Here is a 14,016-nt window from a genome sequence, read left to right on the forward strand (position 1 = left end):
AAGACTCTTGCGAGTCCCTTGGACTACAAGGTGATCAAACTGGTCAGTCCTAGAGATGATCAACCCTGACTGCTCTTTAGAAGGCCAGATCCTGAAGATGAAATTCAAATACTTTGACCACCTAATGAGAAGGAAGGATTCACTGGAGGAGAGGAAAGATTGAGGGCAAAAGAAGAAGGAGATGACAGAGAATGAGTGGCTGGATAGAGTCACAGAAGCAGTGAGCGTGAGCTTAAATGGACTCCAGAGGATGGTAAAGGACAGAAAGGCCTGGAGGAACATTGTCCATGGGGTCACAATGGGTTGGACATGACTTCACAACGAACAACAACAAATCCTTATGTCACAACAAAAAGGAACAAGAAGCAGCCAGCAAGGACCAAGTGAAAAGAATATTCTGTTTAGATTTCATCATGCTAATTATGAACTTTGTATCCTCTACTTTTTTTAATAGAAAAATAAAGTTGATAGGGTGCATTTAAGGAATAACTACAGGATGACTGTGTCTTATTCTTTGATGATCTCAGTTGCAGGCAGTTCTACTGTGGTAAAAAAAAAGGCGCCCGGGAAGAGACTTTTAAAGTCCACCTTTTCAAAGATAATGACAACACCCATTTGGTATTGGCACAGCTGCTTAGAAAGCAATAAGAACTGAGTAATCATTGTGGTTTACCCAGACGTTTTCTACAACTGTGATATTTGGGCTGTTGTGTTCCAAATGTCGATCCATCTGTATTTGAAGGTCCCTCAAAATCTTCATGATCTCATTTTTGACAACTTTTTCCACTTTATGTTCCCATGACTTTTCGAATACAGGTAAATCGTATTTTTATATTATGACCAATTTAGCAACTCAGTCTAGTTTTGTAATCAGTATGCACGATTTTGCTGCACTCACATATTAAATTATTGTTGCTGTTATTATTTGTGGTAATACAGTGGTAAGCGAATAGCAACAGCCTTGATATATACTGGTGGATTTACATCTCCCCTCCCCTCAGGATAATGAAAAGTCACTAGAAGCAGTTTGAGTGGCTACTAACCACCTGTGGCTGAAAGCTCAAGTGGACAACTACTTCATCTAGAGTGCTATAGTAGCCTAGCATGTGGCACACAGTCACTAAAACATCACTTCCCAGTACATGGGAAAACTAAAACTCTTTCCCATGAAATATTCTCACAAGCCAGAATTTAGACAGCATAGAAAGAATGCCATGAAACCAGTAGAAAAAGGATGTTTGGACAGAAAGAAAGGTCAGATATGACTTATCTGTGTGTTCTAAATTACAGGTACAATTTACCAACATTCATTCAGAGACTGTTTCAAGTTACAATGGTGCTGAAAAATGTAATTTATGATCAGTCCTCACATTTACAAAGCCCTGCAGAGTCCCCATGGTCACATGATAAAAATTCAGATGCTTTTCAACTGTAAACAGTAACAGAGTTGGAAGGAACAGTGGAGATCATCTAGTTCAATTCCCTGCTCATGCAGGAGACCTGTACTAGGGATTCAAACTGCCAAACTTCTGATCGACAAGCTCAGTGTCTTAGCCACCCATGTAGTTATGACAGTTGCAGTGTCATATGGTCATGTGATCACCATTTGTGACCTTCCCAGCTGGTTTTCAACAAGCAAAATCAATGGGAGAAGCTTCATGACTGCAACTTAATGATCATGGTAATTCACTTAATGACCACAATAAAAAGGTTGTAAAATTGACTGCCACTCACTGAATAACCACCTCACTTAATCACAAAGTTCTGACCCTAATTGTAGTTGTAACTTGAGGACTACTGGTAGAAATTAAGATACAAAAATAACCACCAAATAGCTAAAACATAGTAAATAGAAAGGGAAGCAGCAGAGGTAGAATAAATATCATGTCTAAAACACAAATATAATATTCCTGAAAATTAAGCCCAGCTGAATTCTATGGTGTTTATTTTTGATTTATATAGAATTGCATTCTGAACATTATGTTTCAAAAAGAATAACTTCTCTATTTTGCTCGGTGGAACAAATAATGTTTTTCTAACACAAGCTAAATGTAAAACTAAATGTAAAATATTAGATTGGTATCCTCATCAGTAAATTGTGGATGTTCAATTATTCATATTCCTTTGTACATTGCATTCAAAAGCTGCTTTACAATGTGGGAATATGTAAAACACTACTTTTTGAACTGTTAAAAAGACATACATTGTTTTCAAGGTTCACTCAGCCATCCAGCAGTTGCTGTAGTCTGTCTCTCTATGCATGTGCATGTAATACAACTTTGCATGCACATTGGGAGAGAGAGAGAGAGGGAGGGAGGGAGGGAGGGAGGGAGGGAGGGAGGGAGGGAGGAGGAGAGAGAGAAGGAGAGGAGAGAGAGGAGGGAGAGAAACAGCTTCTACAACAGCCCTATCACTTTTGCAAATGGCATGGATGCTTGAACAAGAGGAAAAAAGAGGTGCTTCTGCATGTTGAAAGGTGTCTCTTTCGAATACTTTGCAAAGCCCTATGGATTATGACATACTAAAAAGAGCAGGAGGAGAAAAGGGAGAAGAGAAGCACGGGCATTTTTGCTAATGGCACATGGCAAGGTATATTTCAAGAGAAAATGTGTTTGGATGCTAGAAGAAGTACATGGTTATGATTGATGGCTAGTCACTTCCAAGAAATCAAGTGAATGCCATCTCTGTTGCCAGGAAATGGTTAGCAGAAGGCCTTCCTCCTCCTCTTCCCAGCTGTTCTATTATTCTTCAGATGGTGTTTTAATCACTATTCACATTCTGGAATGGCTGGCCAAGTTTTTCTGAGTCTTTATAGTGTGTCGTACCCAGGGCTGATAGAAACGAGAAGTGTGTATGTCTGGATGACATAAGCAAAATTTGACACAGCAATCAATTCCTTATGATCTTAGCCTGCTACGGTATTTTATTAGCTACTTTTACAACTTTTTGATGGTCCTCATCTCTTGGGAACTTCTGCTTTTAGAATGAACAAGAAAATGACTTGTCACCTATTGTTCAAACCAACTAGGCAGGAAGAAAGGAAAGTAGAATTCAAGAATTCACCCCATCTTGCATAGATCATTTAAAAATCCATAATTGGATAATAGCTTTAATAGCACTGATCAAAATGCCAGAAAGTCCTGTGTATGTTTTTAAATTGCTTTGGATTATAATAAAAATTGCCAAATTTTGGTTGTGAGAGATATGTGTGGGTGAGGGCATGGATTGGTTGGATGGGACCAATAATGCAAAATGGGAAGATGTGAGTGTGTCATGTATGTTAACAGGGCTGAGGTCTTTCAGGAATTTTCCTGATTCTGAGGAGTGGGTGGGATTTTGCTTTGTTTTTATAATTATGTTAAATCAATTTCAAAGCTTCCATTTGAATCTCTTTATTTCCTGCTCAAAATGCTAAAAACAATTTTCAGCAGTACTCTTATTGCTGCTAAAATTTGGCAATAGAATCAAAGGGAATTCTGGCAAGCACAAAAAGGAGTTCAGGGGATATAGGCAGCTGTCCGGCTGCAGGTTGCTGAGCCCTGGATTAGGTGATACTGAAAATAGGAAATGGGAAAGTAAGAAGTCCCAAATTAGATCAAGTTCACAGCCATAACTTAAATCCAGTCTCAAAATAGAGATTGTAGACAAATTAAGTTTCTGCAAGTGGTTGCTGGTAATATCAGTTTGATAGCTAGGTCAAAGAAATAACGGTCCTATTCTCAAAGATAACATTTGAGTTTGTCCATTTGTAAAACACAATTGCCAGAAAAATAGACTTGGTTCACTTTAAAGATTTGATTAAACCAGTTTTCTTTATCTTGGTATTTTTCCACAAAGGTTGCACTCAGCTCACAAAACTATATGAACTAAAAAAAATAAGGTTTACATGAAAATTAGGTGCCAAATTTGCAGATCATATACAAAGGAGAAACTCTAAAGATGGATTCTGCTATGAAGAAACACAAAGACAGTAATTTATTGCTTTGGTTTTTTTTTGTTATTTTTGCTTTGTTTTTAAACATTAACATTTAGTTTATTGGACTTACCTCTTTAGAAAGTCTGGTAAAAAGGTCCCCTCCTCGCAGGAAATCTAGTATGAGATATAGTTTTCCTTCTGTTTGAAAAGCTGCAGTGAAGAAAATGCTGAGTTTTTAATAATAATACTCTAACTGAGTGTGCTTAGATGCGGCTAATGAGTTAATCATTATTATGCATAATTCTGATAAGATGGGTTCAGACATTACACCTATCAATTTTTTCCCGTGCAATGGTAATTTTCAGAGACTGCCTGGACAAGTTTTCTTGGCAAGGTTTTGCAGAAGTAGTTTACCACTGCCTTCTTCCTAGGCAAAGAGAATAATGGTACAGGTAATCCTCAATGTACAATCATGTGTTTAGTTACAACAGCACTGAAAAAGTGGCTTATAACTAGTTTTCACATTTACAACCATTACAGCCTCCTCACAGGATCAAAATTCACTTGGCAACTGGTATGTATTAATGACAGTACTCTGGGATCATGTAATTACCATTTGTAACCTTCCCAGCTGGTTTCCGACAAGCAAAGTCAATGGGGAATCTCAGATTCACTTAACAACTGCACAATTCACTTAACAACTGCAGTCATTCGCTTAAAAACTGAGGCAAAAAACTCATAGAATGGGGCACAACTTAATTAACAATTGTCTTGCTTAGCTATGGAAATTTTGGACTCAGTTGTGGTTGTAAGGCAAGGACTAGCTGTCCAAGATTGTCCAGCTGACTTTGTGCCTTTCTGCTGATACAATTATATCAAATTGGCTCTGGCTCTTTATTTTAACCATAGATTTTTTTAACAAACCATAATAGGCTTTACTTTAAAATTAAGCTGTTTATCATAGATGACAAAACATAAAGCCTGGTTGAATGGTTAATGGTTTATGATTTTAAACAGTACAGTATGATGTATCCAGTTGAAAATGCCCATAGAGCCATAGGAATTCTGTATTAGAGAAATTATATTGGAGAAATCTTACCATAATGAAGTTTTACAATGAAAGGGTGATTCACTTCAGCCAAAATGTCTCTTTCCATTTTTGATCGTACACGATCTCGGACTACGGGAAAAAATAATTTAAAAAAGATATTTAAGATTTAAGAATCTTGTATTGTGAATTTTGTGGGCTGCATGGCTTACCACTTAATTCACTTAAAAACTGCAGTCATCATGAGCAAAAGAAGATATGTGTTTTGCATACAGTCAGAATTTTTGCAGGATTAATGATTTCTCCTATTGCTAGACAGACTGGAGACAAGCCACGATGCTCTAGTCAGAAGGACAAAATTGTCCCTATTTGAACAGTTTCATCCTAAAATAATTATTCCTGTTTTTTGTAAATATGTGCAATACATACATACAGAACATTATGAAGCGGTATAAGTCTAACTGCTATTGCTATTGCTATTATTTCTTGCTAGACATGCGCCTTACATCAATGATACTATTAGAACAGTAATCTTCCCCACCCTTTGTTAAGTTGATAAGTTGATTGTCTAAAATGAGCTAAGAGCAGCTTTTAAAATGAGATATCCACTCAGCTAAAGATAAATGGCAATGAAGTATCTAACTATTTAATCTAATCTAATCTAACACTAAAATATCACTTCAAATTTTAAATACAAATTAAAAAAAGAGTGATGAAACTTTTGAGCTAACCACTCTCTGGAGATCTATGAATTTTCAGCATGTCTACTCAGGAATAAGTCTTACAGAGATGAAGATTTCGTGGGTTGCAATTTAATTGGAGTAAACCATTCGATACAGTTATGTCTTTCTTTATAATAATAAATAAAATAAGTATTAACTCTCCCATACTCCTTCATCTGAAAGAAATAATGAACATATGGTTTCTGGAATTCTCACTGCCTGGGGAAACAGGGATACATAACAACATCAAATCATATCAAAAGGTACCAGCTGGAGGTCACTTCTAAATACATTTGAGTATGCTTTCTGATCTAATGTTATTGGACAGGATGACTCATGGAACATCATTTCCTGGATACAGTCTTGATAAAACATTGCACTTTCCAAACAATTAGTAGAAAAAAAAAGTCAAAACCCATGTAGAGGAGATGAATTTTATTTTCTTGCAAAGAGGGACAGAAATATAATTAGGGAGCATCTTCTTGGTTCAAACTAATATTACAAAATGACAAGAAGATGCATCACAACAGTGACTAACTGTATTTCATAATAGTTTGCCATGCTGTAGTTATTAGATTATGTCACATGATCCCAGATAACTTATTAGTGTCTTGATCCAAATTTGAATGCAGTTGCATATGCAGTATTTACCTTATTAAGTACTCTTCTTTAACTGTTTTCTGAAATACTATAAAATAACAATATTTAACTCAGCAAATGGTGGTGCACATGTCTATGAATTTGAATATGGGTTTGGGAAATCCTGTAGCTAGCTTTAATTTCCTTTTCCAACCCCTGCGGTCTGGGGCAAGTCTCCCTTTGTCCTTTTCATGCTTAGGAATGAAAGCATGAGATTCCACAGGTTGGGGTCTCTTCAAGAATTGCTACAGTCACAACCATAATTGCCAGAGACTGAAGCACATTAGATAAAGACCTGGAAACACCACATAAACGTATTCCTGCATTTGTCATAATACAGTGCTATCACAAGCACCTAACAGCATGTATCCAAGTCTGTCCTTTCTTCAACAGAAATAAGAAACGATTGAAAAGCTTTTTGCTGCCTGTTATTTCAAAGGCAATTATAAATGATTGGAAGAAAGATGTCGGTTCTTTTTTTGAGAGAGTGCTATCCACTTTGAAAGAAACCATGTAGACTGCTGGAAATGTAACCAGAATCTAGGTCATGTAGATCGCTCTGGAATAACTCATGTTCTGGTTATTGGTTGTTTAAAGATCCTTTTCCATTAGACTTCAGATCTGGTTTTGTCGTTCCGGAGAAAAGAACTGGTTGAATGTGACTGTGTTAATTCTCCTCTACTCCTGAGCCCTAGCAATACCATCAAGCAGAGTTAGAGGCATCATTAGAGTGGGGAGTGACCATAACACTGTTGATTTGTCACCTTCATTCCTGTTATAGGGTTTGGAGACATCTCACAGAAATACAAAAGGGCAAAACTCTCAGTGAGATGTTGCTTTCATAATTTTGATGAAATCCTGCAGATGCTTGTGATCACAATTTCTTCCTGGATTGGCTGTCTCAATCAGGTGTTAAATATACTGTATATATATTTTGATTATATATCTACAATAGTCTTATTCTTACATGAGAACAATAATAACAACTGCTTTATTGGGAAATAGAAGGCATATAAATTTAATAAATAAACAATAAGATCGGTGATAACATATAAGAGTTCTTTGGTAAACTTGCCATGTAACACGATTAGCCAGCTAAGGAAGGCGATGGATATGTGAGATTGAGTTAGACAGTAGTAACTGTTATGAGTTTTCTGCTTCCATAAACACTTTAGACCAGTGGTGGGATTCAAATAATTGAACAACCGGTTTTCTGACCTAATGACCAGCTGGGTAGGTGTGGCTCAGTGGTCATGTGACTGGGTGGGCGTGGCCAGCTCAATGTCACTCACATTGATGGGCGCTTTGCCTTAGCTGTTACAATGTAACAAGGGTTAACAGGAAATGCAGTTTCTGTAAGCAGGGCAATAAAAATTAAGCTAGAGACAACACCAGAATGTTTCCTTCCTGTCTTCCTTACAGGATTAGCCCTGGAAAATGAAAAAAAACAAGATGGGATTTCTTCCAACAACCGGTTCTCCAAACTGCTTAGAAAGTTACCAACCAGTTCTCCCGAATAGGTGCAAACTGGCTGAATCCCACCACTGCTTTAGACCAAGTTGTATAATTGTTTACTGAAAGTGCAGCTGTTAGGAACTTACTCAAGAGTCTGTTTAGCAGCAGGAATGGAGTGGTTTTCATCCAACTATTTTACAGAATAATGCAAAATATTTAGCAGGCTTCTCTTTCTAGGCTATGATTATTTCCTAAGGATCAGAATATTAATTTTGAAAGTCAAGTCATAGGTGCTTCTACATTGTAATGATTAATTGCTTGTGAGATGTGGTCTGGGGCAAATTGTATTTAACTAACATCACTATGTTAGTTAGTGCAAGGCATGCCATTCATGTTCCAAGGAAGATTGGAACATTTTTCTCCTGAGAGAGATTCTGTAGCTTTAATGGCTATAATATGATGTGCTTTAGTTAAATAGGTATGATTTGCCTCAGCAGGAAAATAAGATGTTAAATTTGTAGACTTAAATATCCCTGCTGAGTAGCTGTCAGGTGGGTGAGGTGAATTTAGACAGATTTTTTTTTTAAGCAAAATCAATTTTGGTGTACTTTAAAGAGACAATAATTCTGGATTCCAGAGACTTCTTTTTCCTCATGGAGACCCACTGAAGAAAATCCTATTAAAGCTCTAACAGTACTGGATGCAAACACAGAATATGTATGGGAGCAGAAGGTTTGTAATTGCCTAATTGAAACCCTTTTTACTATCTGGATTCAGCCTTGAAACAAGAGAAAAGTAAGTCTTTTTGTAAAGCTAAGGTGATTTTCTTCTGCTGAAACCAATGAGCGAGGGAAAAATCGGTGCAGAGGAAAGTGGTGGTGGTGGTGGTGGGGATGTAGTGGAAAAAGAGAGTTAATCTTAACTGGGCTGCACAAATGTCTTTGGTTTCTTTCTCTCCAGTTCACAGGTTTGGTCTGATTTTTATTCTTATACGTATTTGGAATAAATCTAACTGAACGCAATTGGACTTACTATAACTATTGTAGGAAGTTAGCACCCACCCATCTCCTAGAAAAATGAAATATTTTAGGAAATATTAAGAGGGCAGAATATATCCCCTAAAAGGGGAAGCAGAAACTCAGTCCCACCCCACCTTTGTTAATGGACCATTAAGTCCTGGGGCAGTCTATTCTACATAACAAAGATCTACCTCCTTCAAGCACAGTGGTGGGTTGCAGGCAATACGCCCCGGTACATGCATACCTGTGCCTGCCGGAAGCAGCAGCCACCATACTGGAATGGTGCTGTGGAGGCCCCACCCACCCACCCGCGTTCCTTACCTGTATCTGAAGGAAACGGGCCATCTGCGCACACGTGCGCAGCATACGGCGCCTGCGCAATGCTCCACCGAGCAGCTAGAACGTCGAAGCACACGTGCCCGTGTTGCACAGCCGGCTCCCATTGCAGCGTACTGGTTGCAATGGGAGCTGAAACCCACTACTGTTCAAGCACAATCATAATAGGAATTGCCCAAAGCCCCTTCATTACATCATCACCCAGCAAGGCTCAACCAAGCCTGGGACACAGACAACCTACAGAATTATCCCTGCCTGGTCCCACGAGAGTCTGTCAATCAACCAGAACACACACTCAAATTCAAAGCCCAACAGAGGGCATAAAACCCAGGTACTCTCAACACTTCTTCCCTTTTTCCTTTGCCCAGGACCTCAAACCATGTGATTCTGTTAATAAACCTTCTTTCCAAGCAATTCAATTCAATTTCAATTTATTGAAATTTGTATGCCGCCCACTCCCTTGGGACTCTGGGCAGCTTACAGGCATGATAAAAGAAGCATTTAAAATTGAAATAAAAGATACAATATTAAAATTCCACATCATCCATTCTGTCAAAGTGGGGCTGGATATCGATCAACAGCCCCAGGCCTGCCGGAACAGCCAGGTCTTGGTGGCTTTACGGAAGGCCGGGAGAGTGGTAAGGGTCTGGATCTCTACAGGTAGATCGTTCCATAGGGCCGGCGCAGCTACAGAGAAGGCCCTCCCCCAGGGAGCCGCCAGCCGGCATTGTCCGGTCGAAGGCACCCGGAGGAGGCCCAATCTGTGCGATCTTGTTGGTCGTTGGGAGGTAAGTGGCAGGAGGCGGTCTCTCGGGTAGCCAGGTCCTAAACCATGTAAAAGTAACGACTAGCACCTTGAAGCGCGTCCGGAGACCAATGGGGAGCCAGTGCAGCTCGCGGAGGATGGGTGTAACATGGGAGTATCTAGGTACACCCAATATAACTCGCACGGCTGCATTCTGGACCAACTGCAGTCTTCGAACACTCTTCTGGGGCAGCCCCATGTAGAGCAACTTCCATGAATCCAGTGTCTTTCTCCCCACTTGGAACTGAACCCAGATGGACATTTCTTCTAACACTATAGAGTACTAAAAATACTTACAGGGTTAGTATTATAATCAAGGAATGATTACATGGGGTTTCTTTCCCTCAAAAAATAGTCCCACAGCACCTTAAGAAACATTTTGAGCCAAAAACATTTGCAAATTACACTCATTATGCAATTTGACACGGCATAAACATTTTTTAGAATCCCCCAAATCTGACAAATTAGTTAAATGTTAAATCATTAATGATAATGGTTCCTTTGGAAATGCTGCATGGGTTTTGTATGTGGTATTTTTTGTTTTGAAAAACAAATTCAGAAATTATAAAATGTTTTGAAAAGCAATTGTATTACCGAAAATTATATGCAGACCACTCCAAAATTAGAGAATACTGTATGTCGATAGATAGAAGAGGAATACATGTTATTCTCAAATACATGGCAAAAGCATCCTAGGAAACCATTATCTAGTCAATGCTGCCTTGTTAGCAAGCACAGAAAAATAAAAAAGAATACAAAGAAATCTGTTATTTAGAAGTTAAGATTCACATAAAGGTTGCTAGTTTTCCAAATTTAATAACTTACGAAGTGACATCCTTATATAATTGAATCAAACTTCCACAGAAAAAGCTCAAGAGTGGCATTTTAATAGAGTTATTTTGTTCTTATCATATCAATGCTCTTTTTCTATAAGAATATCACAGTGTTATCATGATGAAATAAAAGCAAAATAAGAGGGAACAAAAGGTGAAATACAACACATGAAACCCAAGGAGAGGCTGCGGCTTAATAGCAGCACATATTCTTGATTTCACACGGCTCTTTTTCTAATCCCTGTCACTTCCATTAAAAGATCAATGGTCTAATGATGGGAAAATCTTCTGCTTGCAAATCCTGAGGATCAGGGAATTATTAGGTTAGATTACTAGCATTAAAATTTGGTTCTTTCTTCTGCACATCATTCCATCACTCTCAAAGCCCACCCTAAACCTCCTCTATTCAATAGGCTCAAATCCTGAATTTTATTGTGGTATATCTGTCAGGGTTCCAAGTAACACCCCCAACCAAGGAAGACTCTTGAGAGGTCTGCAGTTCCTCAAAGTTCCTTTTTATTACAGATGTCTTATTGGCACATCTGCAGTGGCGGATTAAGGCTCACTGGTACCTTAAGCACTGACAAATCTTGGTGCCCCCCTCCTTTGTACATCCTGTACAAATCTTCATTGGTTTTTTTCTTTCTTTCTCAACTTTGTGGTGCCCTCTTTGGGCCTGGTGCCCTAAGCACGTGTTTAGTCTGCTTAATGGTTAATACACCACTGCACAACTGGCAAAACCCAAATTTGAAAGCCCCCGTGTTTTCCCTACCTAAAATGAAAGTCAAAGTCCCTTCCCCTGCACCCACATGTCCATCACATGGTTGAATCAATCCATCGTCCCAACTGGAGATGTTCCCCAGTAATGCCTCTTCTTTTTTTGGATCTTCAGGACTGACAACATTGATGCACTTTTCTTTCTCCAAGAGATTTTAAGTAATGCTTTCTAACATTCAGACTTTTCTCCAAACAGATTGACTATTTCATCTCACTTTGATAAGACTATATTGAAGACCAAAGACAACTGAGACTTCAGATAGCCCTCAAATTTCAATCATTTGTTTAATGACCAATCAACATTATAACAGCACTGAAAAAAATGACTTGACGGCTAATCCTTGCACTCATGACCATCGTAATATCCCCATGATCATGTGATCAAAATTTGGGTGCTTGGCAACTGGCATGTATTTACGACTGTTGCGGCATCCAGGTCATCTGATCTTCATTTGCAACGTTCCCAGCAAGCTTGTGATAAGCATAGTAATTGGGAGAAGTTAGAATCACTTAATGACCAAATGAGTCACTTCACAATTGCAGTGTTTTGTTTAACAACCATAGCAAATATAAAAAGATTGTAAAAACAGGCTCGACTCACTGAACAATCGCCTTGCTTAGCAGCAGAAATTCTGGACGCTATTGTGATAGTAATTGAGGATTAGTCTTGTCTATGCAGTATAAAGGTAAAGGTTCCCCTCGCACATATGTGCTAGTCGTTCCTGACTCTAGGGGGGCGGCGGTGCTCATCTCCATTTCAAAGCCGAAGAGCCAGCGCACTCTGAAGAAGTCTCCATGGTCATGTGGCCGGCATGACTAAATACCAAAGGAGCATGGAACGCTGTTACCTTCCCACCAAAGATGGTTCCTATTTTTTCTACTTGCATTTTTACATGCTTTTGAACTGCTAGATTGGCAGAAGCTGGAACAAGTAACAGGAGCTCACTCCGTTACACGGCACTAGGGATTCGAACAGCCGAACTGCCAACCTTTCTGATTGACAAGCTCAGCGTCTTCGTCACTGAGCCACTGCATCCCATTCTATACAGTATGCATGTACTATTAAATAAAGTAAATATGTTGCTTATACTTCTCTGCCTTATTAAAGGCAAAGAATTTTTCAAGTCACAGTTCGCTCCAGAATGGTAATTATGTGGTCACAATCATGCAGTGTTTCTTAAAACAATGCAGAAAGAGTTTGTCACTGCATTCTTCAGGGGTGTTCTGTCATTTCCCAGTTCTGGAATTTCCTGCTGATCTAAGTAATAATCCAGGCCAATCCTGTTTAGCTTTTGAGCCCAGATATAGTTGGCCAGATGCTGCCTCTTGCTAAGACTTTTTCCATTATATACGTAGTTAATGTTTTTCCCAATTAACAATGCTGCTGTTGGTCATATCTGATTTATTTTGAAATGATTTATTAAACATTGTTTATAGGATTGGAGAATGGCTTCTTTTGGAGTTCTACTGATGGAATAATTGATGGTCTTTAAGCTATCTGATATTTTCATGTTACCATTTTAAATTTTTCACAATTTTCATAGATTTTAGGTAATTGTTTTACTGTCATACACCAATTTAAAAACAAGAAATAAAAGTCTGTTTTATTTGTTTCAGCAACTTTACTTAAATCATAATCAAAACCCAGCAAAGCAAAATTGTACAAACAATTGGAATAAAGTGACTGAACTTTGTACAACAATATTGTTGCATGTACAAAGATGGGAAACTTCAGCATCATCAACAATGGAGGAATAGTTGATGAAAATGGCTATTTTTCTTTTTTTTCTTTACTTTTTTCCTTTTTGCACCTGCATTTCTCTTTCTTTTCTTTTTCTTATACTACTTCATGTAACTTCTATACTTATTAAAAATCTTTAATAAAATTGTGTATGTATATAAAAACAGCAATCACTCTACATCCTAAGTATAGATTATGCAACTAAGGCAGATGTTAACTGGCTCATCTTGAAAAAGCTAAACAGGATAACACAAGCAGAAAGTTAAAAAAGATGTTTGTGTAGTCTCCAACAATTGAGTTTACTCCTGGGAATATTTTCAGTTGAGGTTGCAAATAGAGATTTTGAGAGAATAGCAATAGATGCAGAGCCCATGATAACAGCATCACAACAATTCCAAGATTGAAGATGAAAATCAGCTGTTGCAGTTATTCCTGGTTATGGAGTATGCAGGCTGCAGAAACTAAGAATTTCTGGAAATGAATGGGCAGCTGAGCTAGTTGAGGGTGATGAAGAGATGAAACTAACAGCAGAGATAAGATGCTCTGCCCCAATAATAACCTGGCAGGAAAGAAAAGTGTATAAAGCTTGCAGAAGTGCAGTTTGAGATGGAGTAAGCAAGTGAGAAGTGAGTGGTGTGGAAGAAAATAATAATGAACATGAAGGTTGGGAACTTGGCAGGGGAAATAAAAAACACTACAGGGCACAACATATATGTTCTTAGCTT

The 14,016-nt window shown here is 38.3% G+C and overlaps 1 protein-coding gene across 1 annotated transcript in view; it reads right to left on the reverse strand.

Moving 5' to 3' along the window:
- RPS6KA2 (ribosomal protein S6 kinase A2) overlaps positions 1 to 14,016 on the reverse strand; it is a 148,658-nt gene that overhangs the window by 65,104 nt on the left and 69,538 nt on the right. Inside the window, exons 4-5 of the mRNA XM_032215291.1 lie at positions 5,016 to 5,096; positions 4,047 to 4,126 (exon numbers count right to left, since the gene is read on the reverse strand). Coding sequence (XP_032071182.1) covers positions 4,047 to 4,126; positions 5,016 to 5,096 — 161 coding nt within the window. The remainder of the gene's footprint in view (positions 1 to 4,046; positions 4,127 to 5,015; positions 5,097 to 14,016) is intronic.

The sequence above is a fragment of the Thamnophis elegans genome, chromosome 4, assembly GCF_009769535.1.
Source record: "Thamnophis elegans isolate rThaEle1 chromosome 4, rThaEle1.pri, whole genome shotgun sequence".
Classification (NCBI taxonomy): Eukaryota; Metazoa; Chordata; class Lepidosauria; order Squamata; family Colubridae; genus Thamnophis; species Thamnophis elegans.